Below are 20,446 nucleotides of genomic sequence, written 5' to 3'. Positions count from 1 at the left end.
CCGACCACGCAGTCTGATAGTTTATATATCAATGATGAAATCTTAACATTATAACACATGCCAATACGGCCGGGTTAACTTATAAAGTGACATTTTAAATTTGCCGCTAAACTTCCGGTTCGAAACGCCTCTGAGGATGACGTATGCGCGTGACGTAGCCCGGCGAACACGGGTATGCCTTCCACATTGAAGACAATACGAAAAAGCTCTGTTTTCATTTCATAATTCCACAGTATTCTGGACATCTGTGTTCGTGAATCTGTTGCAATCATGTTCATTGCATTATGGAGAAGGAAGCTGAGCAAGCAAAGAAGAAAGTTGTCGGTGCGAAATGGACGTATTTTTCGAACGTAGTCAGCAACAACAGTACACAGCCGGTGCTTCTTTGTTTACATTCCCGAAAGATGCAGTCAAGATGGAAGAACTGCATTATATGCTTTAACATCTGCTGACTGAAGAATCCTCCATCAAGTCTTTTATTGGGCGCCAAACAATCATCCATGCCACACCCACTTCAAGTCCACTATTTGTAACCAGGAGGACTTTTGACTTCGATACACAGACGCCTGTAGAGAACTGGGACAACACAGACTCTTACCAGGATTACTTTGATTTGGATGACAAAGACGCAGACGTGCTACTGTGAGTATGCAGCTTTGGCTTCTAAACATTTGATCGCTTGACCGTATGTGCGCAACTTTTTTTTGCGTATGTACGTAACTTTTTTAAAATATATAAGCTTTATAAACCTTGGGTTAGGTGAACGGTATTTTGGGCTGAGTGATTGTGTGTGTTGATCAGGTGTTTGAATTGTATTGGCGTGTTCTATGGAGCTAGGAGCTAGCATAGGAGCTAGGAGCTAGCATAACAAACACGCAGGTGTTTTTATGCAGGATTAATTTGTGGCATATTAAATATAAGCCTGGTTGTGTTGTGGCTAATAGAGTATATATATGTCTTGTGTTTATTTACTGTTGTAGTCATTCCCAGCTGAATATCAGGTACTGTGAGTATGCAGCCTTGGCTGCTAAACATTTGATAGCTTGACCGTATGTGCACGTCACGTACGTAACTTTTTAAAAATATATAAGCTTTATGAACCTTGGGTTAGGTGAACGGTCTTTTGGGCTGAGTGATTGTGTGTGTTGATCAGGTGTTTGAATTGTATTGGCGTGTTCTATGGAGCTAGGAGCTAGCAGAGGAGCTAGGAGCTAGCGTAACAAACACGCAGGTGTTTTTATGCAGGATTAATTTGTGGCATATTAAATATAAGCCTGGTTGTGTTGTGGCTAATAGAGTATATATATGTCTTGTGTTTATTTACTGTTGTAGTCATTCCCAGCTGAATATCAGGTCACCCCCGGCTCTCACAGCATCTTCCCTATCTGAATAGCTTCAACTCCCCACTAGTCTTTCACTTGCACTTTACTCATCCACAAATCTTTCATCCTCGCTCAAATTAATGGGGAAATTGTCGCTTTCTCGGTCCGAATCTCTCTCACTTCATGCGGCCATCATTGTAAACAATAGGGAACTTTGCGTATATGTTCAACTGACTACGTCACGCTACTTCCGGTAGGGGCAAGCCTTTTTTTTATCAGATACCAAAAGTTGCAATCTTTATCGTCGTTGTTCTATACTAAATCCTTTCAGCAAAAATATGGCAATATCGCGAAATGATCAAGTATGACACATAGAATAGATCTGCTATCCCCGTTTAAATAAAAAAAATTCATTTCAGTAGGCCTTTAATTGTGGACTTATTTAGGATAGTTAACAGTTCTGACCTTCCAGTTACAGTATAAAAAATACTAATGAGAAATACAAGCTTAAAAGGCATATTGTATTATTATACATTGTGATTACATTAGTACTTCATTTGGTCTTAAAATAATGCTGACAATAAAATTGTTAATCGGCAAGAATTTGTGGGACAATAGACAAAAAAAAAGTCCAGCAAAATGTATTATGGGCCCAGGCCTAAATATGCTTCCTAATAGTCTTTTTTTTTCATGAACACCAATAGTTAGAAATATCCATCATCTTCCTCCTAGGTAAAAAAAAAAAAAAAAAGGCTTCGCTACACACCTTAAAATACATTGTGCAGCTTTGCTAACTGTCAATCAGCTACAGACATGAAAGATGTAAGTTTGAGAACTAGTTTTTTTCTTCAGTGAATAAGTTAACCTAGCATGTTGTTGCTAAAATGTTAGCACTGTAGCTGGCATAGCTATGCTAGTGTTGCTAACGTCTGTGTCACTGTCACCTGTCCCACTCCTTAATGTTACTTCGTCGTATGTGATATAAAACATGTATTACGTCGAACAAGTGCAGTTCCAGTGTATATGTGGAAAACAAAGTACCGTAGATAAAGTGCACAATAGCTCTTCTGGGAGACAGGCGTGGATACAAACACCTCGTTACCATTAAAGCTACACCCGCGCACACAAAATGGCGTGTCCCCACTAGGGCTTGCAAAAATCACTTTCAAACTGTATATTCCAGCATCAAGGCGAGATTTTGAGCAACACACAATGGTGGGACCTCTGAGACTTGTTAAAAATGGTTGAAATACGGCACCTTATATAAAGGCGGTCTTTTCATTGTCGAAGTAGCGGCTGCCGATGAAGGCGGTGGCCGGTGGTCAAGGTGTAATTTAATTGTCCTTAATCATTTGACACTCACATTCCCGGTGAGCAGTGACGTCGCCTGGTAAGATTGTCATTAAACTGTGAGGACACAACCGGGCGTGCTATAGTGTGAATGGGCCTCCGGAGCGGCTGCACTCACTCCTTAGCTCATTGATCCTGTCGTTCTATCAAGCTGTGCTTAATCCATTTACCTCCACTCAGACCTTCCTTCCTCCCATTTCCACACAGCCCACCCCCACTCTCCACTTTTCTTTTTCAACACACTTACACGCTAACCCAATTAATCCATTACTCTTGGCTGTGTGAGGGACAGTGGTCGTGGGTGGATTAGAAAAATGTCTTGCTTTCTCCCTCTGAGGGGATGAGTGTTCAGTCTTTGAGGTGACGGCGGCGCTCGCAGCGTCTTAAATCAATCTTTCGCTGAGGTTTTTTTTATTTTATTTTTTTTACCTCCGAGCTTACCGTCAGAAAAGAATATTGGTAGCGAGGAAAGATGCTCCTGTGGGACGTGGCTGAAAGACTTTTACCAAGATAGTAAAGTTAGGGTGGAATAGTTGTTCCTTCAAACGCAGCGACAGCAACTCCATGGCTGACAGGATGTGGATGTTTTGACTGACTGTTTCTTGAAGTGATTGAGTTAGCGCGATGACAGCCAGTATGTACACTTTGACGAGGTGTAAATCCGTCAGTGGGCAGACAGTTCTCTGCCAAAGGCCTGGCCCCTAGGGGAGCCCGAGTGAGAGGCTTTTTGAGTCGAGAGAAGAATGTGTGAAGGAGTCTTGCCTGAAGGCCATGTGTGAATGTTCCCTCTGAAGGGATGTTGTTTATCGCCTTACCTCGCTTGAGCCCTGCTTGGTCCAGGCCAGGGTCAAAGGAGGGTTTCCAGTCCATGTGCATGTGAAGGCTGCATCCATGCCAATGTCCACCGTCATTGGCTTGGGCCCTGACAGAAATCTGGGGCCAACTGTGGAGAAGCAGCCTGTTGGTCAATATGTTTATCATTTAACCCCTCAAGCCAAACATCTATGCTTACAATAACAGTGTTCTTTCTTTCTTCTCTGTCTGTCCCCTCTTAAACCATAGTCATGACTAAACAAGTGGTACTTTGGTTTTTTTCCGGGCCACTTTAATATACATATTAATATTTTTGGGCAAAAGTTATATATTTGTTTATTTTGAACATACATTAAAGGCCTACTGAAACCCACTACTACCGACCACGCAGTCTGATAGTTTATATATCAATGATGAAATCTTAACATTGCAACACATGCCAATACGGCCGGGTTAACTTATAAAGTGCAATTTTAAATTTCCCGCTAAACTTCTGGTTCGAAACGCCTCTGAGGATGACGTATGCGCGTGACGTAGCCAGTAGAACACAGGTATGGCTTCCACATTGAAGCCAATATGAAATAGCTGTTTTCATCTCATTCTGGATGTATTCTGGACATCTGTGTTGGTGAATCTTTTGCAATTTGTTCATTGCATTATGGAGAAAGAAGCTGAGCAAGCAAAGAAAAAAGTCGGTGCGAAGCGGAGTATTTTGCGAGGGAAGTCAGCAACACAACACAGTCGGTGTTTCATTGTTTACATTCCCGAAAGATGCAGTCAAGATCGAAGAACTCGGACAACAGAGACTCTTACCAGGAGGACTTTGACTTCGTTAACAGACGCAGACGCGATACCGTGAGTACGCTTCCAAACATTTGATCGCTTGCTATAACTAGCTCGAGCTAGTAGCTAGGAGCTAGGAGCTAGCATAACAAACACCTAGGTGTTTGTTATGCAGGATTAATTTGTTGCATATTAAATATAAGCCTGGTTGTGTTGTGGCTAATAGAGTATATATATGTCTTGTGTCTTGTCTTGTCTTGTATTTATTACATGTAGCGAAGTGACTCCGTCTCCACTCATCATAATAAAGGTAAATGTTAATTTATCCATTTCAACAGATTGGAACAAATTTTCATACCATTGGATGTTCGTCTGACCTTTTGGAACAGATTACGAACAAAAAGCTGTCCATAAATTGAGAGTTGAACTTACATTGAACATCAACCAGGGTGCTAACGTTGGTGCTGCCGACAGAGTTGGACACCTCGCAGGAAACTGGGTCTGTGAAGTAGGAGTAGTCCACCGTCACCTCCAGGCTGTCCCCGTTTGCCTCGGAGATGGGTACTCCTCCTTTAGACCACCTGGGACGGATGAATAATCACATTATACAGTCAGATGATGAGCTCGGGGAAGGTACTTAGCCATGCATGTCAAAGTGGCTATTAGCTCATTCATGGCGTGTGCCAATCATAATCAAAAGCTGCCAATCAAATGGCTCATTCAACCAAATGATCCGAACACGAGCAGGTTTCGGATGGCGGGCTTTTGCAGCAAGAGTGTGAGGGTCTCTACCTGTAGCCGGTGATTTCAGGATTGGCTGAAGCAGTGCATATGAAAAGCACTTTGGCGCCCTCGGTCACTGTCTGAGGCTGCACTGATAAAACCACAGCAGGAGGGTCTGCAAGGTGGCAAATAATTGCGATGAGAATGAACCAATTTGACTGGTATTGAACGAAAGCAGTTGGAGCTTACGTTGGACATTGATAGTGATGGATGTCTGTCTCCCAGCAGGGGCAGCTGGGTTAAGAACCCTGCAGGTGTAGGTGCGGCCGGAGTCGCTGTCCTCCGGGATGATTGGAAGCATACTGACAGCTGCCTCCCTCTTCCCATCCTCCATCAGTGTCTGGAACAATGCAGAGTAATGTTGAGATCCAGCTGGAAGGAAAGGTACAGCCTCCACGTGTTGCCCTATTTCTGTTTTTTATGCGCACGCCGCTAACGCTATTTTAATTTAAACTTCTTTGGCACCGGCGGTGAAATAAATGAGCAGATTTTATGACGCAGCATGGGGATTTTTTTTGCTGTTCCTACATTTCTGAGAGTGCTCGCCGTCAGCGCCTTGTTTGTCATCGTCTGTTAAATCTATTTACTGCTCACGGAAATCAATACGCCTAAGTGAGGCAAGGTGTAGATTGTGAGGCCGCGCGCTCCCTTTCAAACACACAAAGAGGGAAAATAGCATCATGGCCAAAGTGTTAGGGAGTCTGTTTTTTGGGGGTGGTGGTGACAGCGCGGCAGTAGTGTCACATCTTTTTAGGGAAAAAAAGAAACGGCTAGCTGAGCATTTTCTCTGGACACCAAAATCAATGAAGCATCGCTTTCTCTTCCTCAGCAAGAAACACAAAAATCTTTTTTTTTTTAGATCAAATCACACCACAGACCCTGTCAGCACCCCTCGCTTTCTTAAAATGCACTTTCCTATCTTTAGTGGGGATGTTCCGATCACTGTTTTATGCTGCCGATTCCGATACGATCATCCATGATTGAGATCAGCCGATACCAATACCGATAACATGCTATGGTGGATGTTATTGAAAATGTATCAATATCAACACAATATTTTAAACTAGTTCCTTATTTTCTTTTATTACATACAATTGTGTGATCAAAACAAACTCAATAGTAGACAATAACTGAATAAAAACTGCTATTTGCTACTTATTTAAACCCTTTTGCGCTCAGTCCTCTAGTGGCCATGGAATTATTCACTGAGTTTGGTAACGTTAACAAAAACATCGAAAGATGATTTTAAGAAATTGAAAATATCAATCTGATCCCTTTAGTATTAATCATACTGATCTACCCTTAATATCGACACCACTAATTTATGGATCAATCCGATCCTTGTCTTACGAGTCGTGTACCGACTGTTACATTGTTATGAGATCGGTAGGTTGTGAGTTCAAACCCCGGCCGAGTCATACCAAAGACTATAAAAATGGGACCCATTACCTCCCTGCTTGGCACTCAGCATCAAGGGTTGGAATTGGGGGTTAAATCACCAAAAAATATTCCCAGGCGCGGCCACCGCTGCTGCTGCTCACTGCTCCCCTCACCTCCCAGGGGGTGATCAAGGGTGATGGGTCAAATGCAGAGAATAATTTTGCCACACCTAGTGTGTGTGTGACAATCATTGGTACTTTAACTTTAACTTTAACTTTATATATCAGTTGTTATATTATCCTCTCTCTAGACTAGGGGTCCCCAAACTTTTTAACTCGGGGGGCCGCATTGGGTTAAAAAAATGTGGCCAGGGGCCGGGCTGTGTGTATATGTACACTACCATTCAAAAGTTTGGGGTCACCCAAACAATTTTGTGGAATAGCCTTAATTTCTAAGAACAAGAATAGACTGTCGAGTTTCAGATGAAAGTTCTCTTTTTCTGGCCATTTTGAGTGTTTAATTGACCCCACAAATGTGATGCTCCAGAAACTCAATCTGCTCAAAGGAAGGTCAGTTTTGTAGCTTCTGTAACGAGCTAAACTGTTTTCAGATGTGTGAACATGATTGCACAAGGGTTTTTTAATCATCAATTGGCCTTCTGAGCCAATGAGCAAACACATTGTACCATTAGAACACTGGAGTGATAGTTGCTGGAAATGGGCGTCTATACACCTATGTAGATATTGCACCAGAAACCAGACATTTGCAGCTAGAATAGTCATTTACCACATTAGCAATGTATAGAGTGTATTTCTTTAAAGTTAAGACTAGTTTAAAGTTATCTTCATTGAAAATAAGGACATTTCAATGTGACCCCAAACTTTTGAACGGTAGTGTGTATATATATATATATATATATATATATATGTATATATATATATATATATATATATATATATATATATATATATATATATATATATATATACATATATATATATTCCTCACGCACTAACTGACTGAAAGAGTGTGCAAGCGCGATGTCACGTTATCAATGGGAAATGCATTTTTAGACAATATGATTTGCCTGAGTAGCCAGGAGACCCCCGAGAGTAACAAGCGGTAGAAATGGATTAGAAAGGACAGATTTAAAAAAATAATAATTAATATAAAAAAATAAAAAATTTTACTTGGGACTTCCCGCGGGCCGGATTTTGGTCGGTGGTGGGCCTTAAACCGGCCCGTGGGCCGTAGTTTGGGGACCCTTGCTCTAGACTATAGAAGATCAGCATTTGTGATCGGCAATAATCAGCAATGGTCTGTCACATACCTTTTCACGAAAATCGACTACTAGCAATCAATCGGCACATCCCTAATTTTCTGGCTTAGAATTTTGTTTTGCTTCTTCCTCATGTGCTTCCCCCCACCCCCTGTCCTCCCCGTTCACCCTTTCTTCACTGCAAGCGCTCGCCTCCTTAAATGTGGTGTTTAGCGTCGTTTAGCGTGGTCAGGGAGCATGAAAAATGTGACACTTTCCCAGCCGTGCCTGACTTACGCTCCGCCGCACCCCCATTGTGTTTCTGCATTGTTGTGTTGGTGATTCGCTCTCTGCAGAAACTCTTACTGTATGAAACCCTCATGCCTGTCTGAGCTTTGGCATGCTCCAGTTATGCTGTAGTGTCGCTGCATTAGTGGAGGGGAGGCGGAGGAGAGTAGGGGGTTATAGAGGCGTGAGTGAAAAGGGGAGGGCGACTGCAGAGAGCGAGTGAACAAACCTTATGAGAAAAGGGTGGTGATTGAAAACTATGTGAGACAAAGAAAGTGAGTGGGAGGTTTTCAACAGTTTTTGCACTGAGTTCAGTTTCAACGTCACGTTAATGTTGGTGGTAAAACGCTGGCTACATATTGCATGTACCTTGGAGTAAATGGTCGTGTCCATGACTTCGCCATCTCTGTACCAGGTGATCTCAGCGGCCGGTTTGGCCCCCGAGGATCTGCAGGTGAGGTTGTATGGCGTGTGTGCTTTAAGACGCACGACAGGACCGCCCTCCACTACGGGATCCAAGGGAGGGACTGGGAAAAAAAAAAGCAATTTAATGGAAAAAAGCCATGAAAAAGTCCTGAGTCAGCATTTTCTGCACCAATACGAGAGCTCTGTCGAAAGAAACATTTTGGATTTGGTTGTTTAATATTTTAATTGTAGTTCATTGCATCATATCAGGTGTGTATTCCTACAACACTGCAACCAACAACACCAAACGTCCTTGTACAGCAGGTTTTATATTCGGTCCCACACTGTGGAAGTGTACGGAACCTGTTGTGACAATTACCGGTAGGTACTTAGCTGTGGTATACTTGTCATGGGACCAAAAGTGGCAGACTAAATAACAAATACAGTGGTACCTCAACTTAAATGTGCCCCGACTTAAGAGTGTATTGAGATAAGAGCTGTTATACTTTAAGTTACAAGCACAAATTTGAGTTACTCGCATCCCCGCCATAATGGCGTCGCAAATGTCCCAGTGCTCACACGAAGAAGTGGATGATATTCATTGAATTAAAAAAAGAAATTGTCAAAAACATGACAAAGTGTAGCTAACTTGATGAAGCGGTTGGAGCGTACCACTGCTAGTCTGCACCGTACTGAAGCAGAATGAGTCTAACGCCAGCCAATCATTTTAAAATATTTATAAACGGTGGACGTTTATCCATTAAAATATCATGAAGCTGCTGGTACAGTGTTTGACTGAGAAACAGTGGAAGGAGATACCATACAAGTATACTCTCCAAGGTAAAGGCTGTACATTATCAGTACATTATTTCATAAAAGTACTGTAGTTGTTAGTACATAGTATTGTACTACATTCTATTGTCTTGTTTTTATACAACAGTTTGCTTATCTTTCTAAAAGGTGTTACATATCAAATGTTTCTGTTTTGGGGGTGGGCAAATGCCAATTAATTTGATTTCAATTAATTTCAATGGGAGATGTTGATTTGAGATACAAGTGTTTTGAGTCATGCAACCAATTAAGCTTGTAAGTTGAGGTACTACGGTATGCATAAAGTAAGGACATGATTGGGCAGTTTTTGTGATACAAATCAATTATTCCGTCTGCTTGATACTTTGCAGGTTATTTTTTCCCCCAAAAATGTCTAAAATATACTATTAAAGAGCGCCGTGAGTGATAGCAGACACATAGCGCTAAACTCTAACCTATTTTCTCTGATATGCCTTTTGCTGTCATTTTAACACTGGTCCGTGTATCCTTTGCTACTTGGCACAAGCGAACCAAGTTGCACCAGAGTTCACGTCTAGGCGGGCTAGAGATGTCCGATAATATCGGGCTGCCGATAAATGCTTTAAAATGTAATATCGGAAATTATCATTATCGGTATCTGTTTCAAAAAGTTAAATTTATGACTTTTTAAAACACAGCTGTGTACACGGACGCAGGGAGAAATACAGAGCTCCAATAAACCTTAAAGGCACTGCCTTTGCGTGCTGGCCCAATCACATGATATCTACGGCTTTTCACACAAACAAGCGAATCCATCCATACTTGGTCAACAGCCATACAGGTCACACTGAGGGTGACCGTATAAACAACTTTAACACTGTTACAAATATGCGCCACACTGTGAACCCACACCAAACAAGAATGACAAACATTTCGGGAGAACACCCGCACCTTAACACAACATAAACACAACAGAACAAATACCCAGAAGCCCTTGCAGCACTAACTCTTCTGGGACACTACAATATACACCCCCGCTACCCACTACCCCCCCCCCCCCCACACACACACACACACCTCAACCCCGACCACCTCAACCTCCAGCATGTCCTAAATTCCAAGCTGCTGTTTTGAGGCATGTTAAAAAAAAATAATGCACTTTGTGACTTCAATAATAAATATGGCAGTGCCATGTTGGCATTTTTTTCCATAACTTGAGTTGATTTATTTTGGAAAACCTTGTTACATTGTTTAATGCATACAGCGGGGCATCACAACAAAATTAGGCATAATAATGTATTAATTCCACGACTGTATATATCGGTATTGGTTCATATCGGAATCGGTAATTAAGAGTTGGACAATATCGGATATCGGCAAAAAAGCCATTATCGGACATCTCTAAAGCGGACCCATCGCTCAAGCGGTCTCGGCCCACTTGTTTGTTTCGAATTATTGCATTCACTAAACAAAGCACACAAGCAGAGAAACATCCAGACCAGAGTTGGTTTTCACCAAACCAAAGATGGCAAGTATGAACGCAGCCTAACAGGCTAACCTTATCCTCTCATGATCACATGCGTCTAATTCCACAAAACAGCTGATTGGCCGTCATCTGAGGAGCAAACTACCCTCTCCATTCTTTATTTTCCTTCCAGAGACTAGAATTATTGTTGCATTTGCTCCTGCTAGGTTTGGACTGAATTGCTTATTTGTTCATTTATCTGCATGGCTTCTCCCGCAGCACTTGCAAGCCAAGCGTGCCACCCCTGATGAGGGCGTCCATCTCCCCGACCAATAAGGAGCGGCGTGAGCGTAGGGTATGTGTTGGCCTTTCTCGCTCCCTCCACCGAACCAATTTCACTGTGTGTGTCTGAATTGTCAGAGGTCCTTCCGTTGCCGCCGCGCAGACACTAATGGAATCCGAGTGCTAGGTGATTTTAATTTCCATGCCGATTCCCCTGACTGCACTCCAGACGTTGACTCCTTTCACTGTGCCGGATTGCTTTGGCACGCCGGCGAGTGCACGTAAATACTCATACGCAGGAAGAAAAGTCGCCTCGTCTTTTTAGCTCTTGTTATGCCTACATATAAACATACCCCCCAAGATGGCCTCCTCCTTATTTAAATGTCTATTAAACATTAGCATGGCCCATCAGCCACCAGACTCCATTGATCAGAGGCATTTTGATGAAGTTACTAACTTATCTTCCTTCAGGAGTATGAGATGAGAACTTCAGACAAAACAAAATGTAGCTTATGATCTCTTTCCTCTTCTCTTTTCATAGCATTGACCCGCATATAAGATGTTATTAAAAAAAAGAAAAAAAAAAAAAAAAAAAGGATTGTCTTAGATTTGTGGCTGGATACATCTTTGCATGCAAACCGACAGGTGGTGCCGAATAATTTCTCCCCAAGCAAGGCACGGCTTTTCTTCGTGTCACTCACATACACTATATTGCCAAAAGTATTTGGCCACCTATCCAAATGATCAGAATCAGGTGTCCTAATAACTTGGCCTGGCCGCAGGTATATAAAATCAAGCACTTAGGCATGGAGACTGTTTCTACAAACATTTGTGAAAGAATGGGCCGCAATTATGGTGTGGGGTTGTTTTTCAGGAGTTGGACTTGGCTCCTTAGTTCCAGTGAAAGGAACTTTGAATGCTCGAGGATACCAAAACATTTTGGACAATTCCATGCTCCCAACCTTGTGGGAACAATGTGGAGCGGGCCCCTTCCTCTTCCAACGTGACTGTGTACCAGTGCACAAAGCAAGGTCCATAAAGGCATGGATGACAGAGTTTGGTGTGGATGAACTTGACTGGCCTGCACAGAGTCCTGACCTGAACCCGATAGAACACCTTTGGGATGAATTAGAACGGAGACTGAGAGCCAGGCCTTCTCGACCAACATCAGTGTGTGACCTCACCAATGCGCTTTTGGAAGAATGGTCGAACATTCCTTTAAACGCATTCCGCAACCTTGTGGACAGCCTTCCCAGAAGAGTTGAAGCTGTAATAGCTGCAAAAGGTGGACCGACATCATATTTAACCCTATAGGTTAGGAATGGGATGGCACTTCAAGTGCATATGTGAGTCAAGGCAAGTGGCCAAATACTTTTAATTTAGTGTATCGGAGCGACCGGAGAGATAAAACCGAAACGTGGAGACTGTGTTTATAGTGTTTATACATAGAGCTGTCTCTCGACTTATTGTTGTGCTTTAAGTTATGAAAATTTGAGTTCCAAGTATTCCTGTCATTAGTTGGCAAAGCAAATGTCACAGTTTACGCTGTATGGTCCGGACGAAACATCTAGTCTTACTCGCTAGTATTAGCTTACGGCTAACGATCGACATAACACACTTTTTCCAAGCAGCGTCTAACTAACTTTGCGAAACAGTTGGATCATATCACTGCTAGTCTGCACCATACAGAAGCAGAATGAGTCTAACACCAGCCAAGAATGTTAGAATAATATAAATGGTGGACATTTATTCATGAAAATATAGGGAAGCTGCAAATGGTGTTTGATGTAGACGCAGCTGGAAGGAGATACAGTAGAAGTCTACTTTTTAAGGTAAACACAGTAAATTGTTACGGTACTTCATAAAACTACTGTAGTTGTTTGTAGTAAATTTTTTAGTTTTCATATAATATTAATCCAAAATTTGCTTTTGTTTCCAAAAGGTATGTTATGTTAAAATTGCTGTTTTGGAGGCGAATCACTGATTTAAATTAATTGAAATCAATTTAATGAGAGACATTGATTTGAGATGCAAGTGTTTTAAGTCAAGAGCTCCATCACAGAACCAGTCTCCCATGTTGAGGTACTACTGTACATATGTATTGTTTTGTATGATATTTGGGTCAATACGGTAATTGATATCCATAAAAACTAAGTGTCCCTGAACGCTGCGATCATAGTCTTAAAGTACATTTTCAGGGTCTTCTTATGATCGGGTCAATGCTGTAAGTTTAGACTCAATGTTTAATAATATATTAAATTACAGTAAGAGCAATTGGAAAATGAATACAGTATGTAATATTGTTACTGTATTAGTGTACCAGTGCTGGGATTGTAAATACTGATAAAAATGTAATACTTATTTGGACTAAATGTCACCCTTTGCATTGAAGGATAGCAGTGTTTTCCAAACATTTTCAGCTCACACAAGGGAACCAAACCCTACGAAAATACATCATGTAATGCAATACAATTGTCACACGTTGTATATACAAATTAATACAATGTTAAATTAAATAGTATGTACTCAAAGCATGTACTGTAGTGTACATTATTTGATATCAAGCTTTTTCTTTGTCGGTGTGAACTCACAGTACACACTTAAATGCCTCAGTGCTGAACATCATCATGCCGTGTCATAAGATTGCCGCCTCTAAATTTTTTACATTTCTTCCTTTATGAGCGTGTGGGCCAAAGTTGGATTTATAGGGAGTGACATTCCCTCAAATGCCACCAGATGCCAGCAGTGCTTTGTTCATTCCCACAAGACCTGTCCCCCCATACCCACTAACCTCCACCCCTCGCCTACCCTCCCCACTCACACACAACCCTCTGCATGAAGAAGTGGATCTCTCGCATCGTGTTAATGTAAAAACTGCCTTGCGGTTGACAAATGTTGTGGCTCACTGTAAAATGTGCTAACTATGCAGACCTCGACTTTCAAGTGACGACGCGAGTCATTTGTGATTGCTGCAATCACATTAGCCCGGGACGTCCACAGTCTTGACTTTTTTCTTTTTTTTTTTGCTTCCCCCTATAGCGTCTCTTGGCTGAGCCTTAGTTGAATTATGCCCTACACCTTGCATTTCCATCAAGAAATTAGATTTATCACCGAGAGGTGATAATAAATCATTTTTCAAATTGTAAACCATTTAAGGAGGGGGAGTCAAATTGTATACAATGCAATGTCGTTTTAATTTGCCTGCATGTTGTGAATGGCATAATTACGCATTGTGCACGACTTTTGTCTCCTATTACACTCGTCTCTTGTGACGTTTGGACGCTTCCCAAAGCGGCGGCGGTCTGAGCTGCGTATCTTACCTTGCACAGTGAGCTTGGCACGGTGGGAGCGCAGGCCCGCCTGTGTCGCCTGACATTCGTACACGGCATCATCCACCAGCTCTGCCGAATCGATCAGCAAGCTGTGCTCGCCTGATAGCGGGTCGCCCATTAAGGAGTAGCGCGTCCAGCCTGCGTGAAGCCAGAACACAGAAGAGTCAGCAACAATAAACACGTAATGACACACAACTATGAATGGGGGAAGATTTGGACAAATGTGGCAAAGCTCTTTAGGTTCCGAATGAAGTCAGGCAGCACCTCAGTAGGATTGAGCCATTGTGTGTGCAGAGCAGCATGAGGCGGCAAATGAAACGCATGAGGAGCCTGTCCTTGAAGCGCAGACACAATAAAGACGGTGACGAGGGCCCTAGGGCCAAGAGAAAGTCCCAAGTCTTCAAATGTCAGCGTGTGACAAAAGCCGATTGATTATCGGCCTTCCTACTAGAACCTTAAAAAGCTAAACAACAAATTACAGGTCCATTTGCGCAGCAGTCGCCGACCTTTCGTCATTCAATCTTGTAAAAACCCAAACGGTTAACAAAGGTAGGCTCGGTTTATGAAGGGACATGGCATTGATCGGGGAACAAACATCAAAATAAATAGGTGTTATTACTTTTACATGTACAATCCAGTCGAGCAATAACCTCGACTAAACTTTCATTGTGCAAAATAATCAAACGTTACGAACAGCGTGCGATCGAGTGGTGTATCAGTCCCTGCGCACAGTGTGAACACTTCAATCTTTAGATTTGACTTGCAGTTGCAGCCGATTTACTTTAAAGTACCATAGTGGAAAAATAAGTTGCCTCTATATTGAAGCTATTATCATATATGTCTGATTTATGACACCAAACGACTTCCAAAGTTTGCAAATAAATAGATATGATTAAAATAGTATCAATCTCACAGAGATTCCCGAGCCATTTTGAGAGATATTGAGGAAGCTAGGCGGGTGATCGCTTGACGTCGTGCTAGGAACCAAAGATTCCTTTCTTATCAACAACAATGCTAATCAAGCAGACTTTGTAAGAGCCAACAACTATTACTTTAGGAAAATTATGATCCAGGACCTTATATTTTTGAGCCCGAACACAAAGAGGATGAGCATTAAGTTTTAGAAGCTGAGTGATGGATGCATTTTCATTGCGACACTAGCATTGCTAGGTGCTAAACATACAAACTAACAATAACCAGAATAAAACAGTGTAATATTTCCACTCTCGCTGGGATGTCGACCCACACAATTCCGTTAAGATGAAGATCGCAATACTTACGAAGGGTCAAAAATAAATTCCTGCAGGAAGTGTCTTTTTTGCCATATTGGTGGATGTGAAAGTCGACCAGCCTGTCAGAGCAGGGCCACATTTGTCTACTACCAGGTGAGACATGCATGAATTATCAATAATTTACTTTTAGCAAGTTTGAGATAAAGCAGAAGCAGCCGTCTGCTCAGTGTGTCAACAATAGCAGCGTAAGCTAGCATTAGCACACTGTTATCAATGTGCCGCTAAAATAGTCTGTTTGCATTGATTCTTGTAATAACAATATCACTCATATTTGGTTAATTTTCAGGTCAAGACATATACAGTAAATGGAACATCGTTGGCAGTTGCTGTATATTTTTAAAGAGAGTATAATGAGCGCAACAGAGGACCCTCGATTTGTTGAATCAACTGTTAGCTATTTATTTACGATTTAAAATGCATAAAAAAGCCAAGCATATGTGTTCTTGTCTTACATAAGAATTGTGAATGATAAACTGCGCATTTGTTTCCAATTTTTGCGTATTTCCAGTATGACTGATCTGACAACATGGTCAGTGTGCAGAAGTGTTACTACTATGATGTCAATCTCCGAAAATAGCCAAAGGTATTTAGAGAGCAATATTCAAAATGGCTGACTGAATTTGTGGCATTTTGTGATGTTTAAACTGTGTGTTCATATACTTTGTGGATTGTAAATACAATTGGCTATGGTTTAATGGATACAAGGAAACACAAATAAGCATATAAGGTCAACTTGAATTTCCACTCTACTGGTACTTTAAGAGCGTGAATTGGAGTTTAAAAACTACACTTTTAAAAGCGTGAATGACTGTAATGCCATTTAAATGTCAGCTTTGTTTCCACCAACTACAGTGGAACGCAGATATATGAACCCCTCGATGAACAAACATTTTGATTTACGAACCACTGACAGAATGTGGTATACAAACATTGTCTCAGTGTATGAACGATTCATCCACACTGTGTGTGCCTGCAGTGCCGCCAATTCTATGCCCGGCAGCATATCCATTGTGGACGGGCTGATCACTCTCCTGTGCTCACTGTTCAGTCCGCATTGTGCTCCTGTTAGCTACTGTACTACTTTGTAGGGCTGTTTTCCACTAAATATTTTCATTGTTGAATCTGATTAGTTTTGTCTTTGTTATGCAAAAGAAGTTGATCCATCACCCCCTTGTTGTGTTTGACATACAGTACTGTATAGCGCTTTATATTGTCTCCAAAGTGTACACATTTTTACTGAAATATGGATTGTTGGCGAGGCTGGAAGCCATTATTCATGTTTCCATTGTTTCTTATGGTGAAAGTGATCCAATGTGAAGTGAAGTGAAGTGAATTATATTTATATAGCGCTTTTTCTCAAGTGACTCAAAGCGCTTTACATTGTGAAACCCAATATCTAAGTTACATTTAAACCAGTGTGGGTGGCACTGGGAGCAGGTGGGTAAAGTGTCTTGCCCAAGGACACAACGGCAGGGACTAGGATGGCGGAAGCGGGGATCGAACCTGCAACCCTCAAGTTGCTGGCACGGCCACTCTACCAACCGAGCTATACCGCCCATGTACAAACCTTTCAATTTACGAACACCGTTTAAGAACCAAAATAAGTCCATCTAGTAATATTTGGTTCAGTTCCTTCAGTTACATTGTCAAAAGATTTAAAGGGTTCCAAAACATTCAATTTGGACCTTTTTAGGTCAGCATAGTTTGGCGGCAGTCTGCTGATTAGTAGATTAAGAATTGTCACATGCGTTTGATTCATGTACTTTAGTTGTTAACACTTGAGCTGAAGCCAACCGAGCCCCAAGCGGTCTTATACATGGTCATAGTAGTAATGGTTGCTTTTTCAAACATTCTTATCAAAAAAGGAACAAAAAATGATTCCTGAGGGTGTAACAGTACAAGTATTTAGATTTTTCAGTATGGAGCCTACATTTCGGTACATCCGCACAAAATGTTCCATGCATTGTGCATCCAGTGTACATTCAGGATTACCATGCACTTCCGCAAACTCGGGTTGTGTGCCTAAAAGCGGATGAAAAAGGCGAGACATTTGGCGTGGAAGCAGAGATTTAGGCGGACAAATACAGTGCAGCCCAGTCTTTGGCTAGCGATAGTGCCAAGGAGAATCCAGAGCCTGGAGACCCTCTTTCGTCAAAGTCCCCTGTTTTGAACACTTTAGCCCACAGTGGAAAAAAAATAAAGGACAAAGACAAATGGATAAGGCAAAAGCAATGTCCCGTCATTGTTCAGTAGAGATTGAGTAGAGGAGTACAAGCAGGAACTAAAAACGTTGCACTTTTAGCCAATAAGAATCGTTTTGCTAATTTACTGTTCATAGCTGGTTACTTTCTTTTAAAATGTACTACACACTTATTATTCTGTTGTTTGGATACTTTACGTCAGTTGTGTGTGACACTGAATTGTGGGTGCTGATACCGATACTTAAAATGTTCAAGCTCATATAATGATGACATTTTTTGATCAGTTACAATCTGACAAAATCACAGAATGGTGGTGTAATATATCACTAAAAAATATAAATTATTTCCTCATTGACTCTCGTTACATCCAATATTTACAGTTCAAAATAACTTAATAAAAGCCACTATTGGTTCTTTTGGTTTTGTCCTTCAATGTCCAGGGACTTATTTCCTTAGTTTGAAAACATTAACAAAAATGACAAAACGATTTTGGAACGATAAGAAAATGTAGTATCAAACATATACAGATACTGTTCAGTACTTGGTGCCATCACTATTTGTATCGATTCGCCCACCTGTGTTTACATTCAAGAGCTCTTGCTTTGCGCTTAGCATGGCTTCTTGTATCCTCTTACGGTATGTGTACATGCACCATGTTTTGCCATTCCTCGTCCTGTTTATCCTCTGGTGACATTGATACTTTTAAGACACCTAGTGTATTTGCCACCATAGAGGTGAAGACTCGTGACTTAGAAGTGGTTTTGCTCTGTGGAGGGACATTACGTTGAGCACGCTTGTCGTCGTCACTGTCATCAACTAGAACATGTCATCAACGTGCAGTATCACACTACAGCAATAGAATTAAAATCTATATCGTCGGCCAGATTTATGTCATTTATATTTCTCAACCGTAGTGCTTGCTAAAATTCGTATTTAGCATTCACATGTCAAATTATCTGATCTAAAAATGAAAATGTGAACATGGCCTAAGAATGGAATAGAAGGGAATGATGTAGGTGAGCCTACATAAAAACATTTTTTTTAGGTCGGGGGCCCCATGGAGAAACATCTACTCCAAAGTGGGTCGGACTGGTAAAATCACGGCACGATAGCTTAAAAATTAAGACAACTTCAGATTGTTTTCTTTGTTTGAAAATAGAACAAGCACATTCTGAAAATGTACAAATAATAATGTTGTTGGGTTTTTTTTACACTTACATGTTAATATTCTCTCTTTATTTGTCGTAATTTATACTTTCCGACTAAATTATGTGATAATGTTCATCAGTCAACTCATTGATGTTCATTTTCAATCAATCAAGATAAAAAAAAATTATATCAAATTTATTTATGGAGTTTGCTCATTTTCCTCGACTGGTGCACTAGCATGTGGTTTATTTTATTTTTTTAAACAAATGTAGCATAATCTACAAAGATACAAAGAATTGCTATTGTGACATCTAGTGGACACATTTAGAACAGCAGTTTCTTCCATTCAAAAATTTGGGCTAATTTTTATACTTAGCAAAATCATCCCGCGGGGCTGGATAAAACCTGTTCAAGGGCCTGATCCGGCCCGCGGGCCGTACGTTTGACACACCGGGTATAAATGGTCACCGGTTCCAGGTAGTACTATGAAAAACTCCATGCCAGTGGAACTAATGTGTTCACTGTGTACTTTAAACGTTTCAATGAACAAACCCAATTAGTCAATGCCACATAGACTGAGATCCTACCTGGTAGGTCTCTCTCACCACCCAACGCCAGCCCATCTTTGGTCCACTGCACCATACCCCGGTAGCCCACAATGACACATGGTAGAGTGACGGACTGCCCAGACACCACCACCTGGTCCTGAGGCTGCTGGGAGAAGTAGGCTGCTCGTGTGGCGACTGCAAGGACAGAGGAAGGGGAGAAGAGGGGGTAAACATTGTGAATTTGACAAGAGTTGACATTATCAGGGCAAATTGTATCGAAATGGCAGCAGGTGTGTACGGTCAGAGACGTAGTGATCCCTCAATACACTGTCATTTAAAAAAAGATGGATGACGCTTACTTTTGTGAGCATTTCATTTGTTTCCCTTCCAAGTCAAGACAAGTCAGCTGTGCCTCATAACTTATTTAACTCTTTCCCAAGACCATATGCTTGTACGCTTACTGGCATGAAGCGCTTTTTTTCTGTACTTTAAAAAAAAAAAAAAAAAGTTAAACAATTGAAATTTCACTGAAAGTCCCTTGGGACACGTTTTTGTTTGAACCCCCTGAAATTCAGCAGAGACACCTGCCGTGGTTGTGCTGCTGTGTTTAAGTACGGTATACAACAGATCGCTTGGCCGGCCTTCAGACGCAGCATGAATATGGTTTCTAAATGTTTGCCGCGATGCTAAGGATTGAGTATTACAAACCCTATGATGGCAGGGGAAGATGGCAGCACTCCAGAGGTAACTAATCCGTAGGATGGGGAAGAGAGACAGTTGGTTGGTTATCTAAGTGGGCTCTCTGTGTGAGTCTTTAAAAAAAAAAAATGAAAAACTCATTCTCCTTCTCTCTTTCATTGTTGCTCAATGGAGAATGGAAAGGAAGGGGGACTGGGGGAAGATAAAGAGGGCTCTATTCAGGCAGGGCTAACCCCCCCCCCCCCCCTCCCCACAGCCTGAACTGCTTCTCTTGGTGGGAGCGCTTAAACAGACAGGGTACCCCCCC

The 20,446-nt window shown here is 41.5% G+C and overlaps 1 protein-coding gene and 1 long non-coding RNA gene across 3 annotated transcripts in view; one reads left to right on the top strand and one right to left on the bottom strand.

The window, feature by feature from the left end:
* The window catches only part of kirrel3l (kirre like nephrin family adhesion molecule 3, like), a 96,089-nt gene that overhangs the window by 20,673 nt on the left and 54,970 nt on the right, over nt 1–20,446 (bottom strand). For both annotated transcript variants that reach the window (XM_062063172.1, XM_062063174.1), the window contains exons 2-8: nt 19,480–19,635; nt 14,239–14,388; nt 8,347–8,504; nt 5,241–5,391; nt 5,061–5,166; nt 4,701–4,849; nt 3,488–3,615 (exon numbers count right to left, since the gene is read on the bottom strand). In XM_062063172.1, coding sequence (XP_061919156.1) covers nt 3,488–3,615; nt 4,701–4,849; nt 5,061–5,166; nt 5,241–5,391; nt 8,347–8,504; nt 14,239–14,388; nt 19,480–19,635 — 998 coding nt within the window. The remainder of the gene's footprint in view (nt 1–3,487; nt 3,616–4,700; nt 4,850–5,060; nt 5,167–5,240; nt 5,392–8,346; nt 8,505–14,238; nt 14,389–19,479; nt 19,636–20,446) is intronic.
* The window catches only part of LOC133660071 (uncharacterized), a 59,603-nt gene continuing 47,469 nt past the window's right edge, over nt 8,313–20,446 (top strand). Inside the window, exons 1-2 of the long non-coding RNA XR_009827768.1 lie at nt 8,313–8,431; nt 10,916–10,991. This is a non-coding gene — a long non-coding RNA (uncharacterized LOC133660071). The remainder of the gene's footprint in view (nt 8,432–10,915; nt 10,992–20,446) is intronic.

Source organism: Entelurus aequoreus, linkage group LG11 (assembly GCF_033978785.1).
Source record: "Entelurus aequoreus isolate RoL-2023_Sb linkage group LG11, RoL_Eaeq_v1.1, whole genome shotgun sequence".
Taxonomy (NCBI): Eukaryota; Metazoa; Chordata; class Actinopteri; order Syngnathiformes; family Syngnathidae; genus Entelurus; species Entelurus aequoreus.
This window is presented reverse-complemented; position numbering and strand designations above follow the sequence as displayed.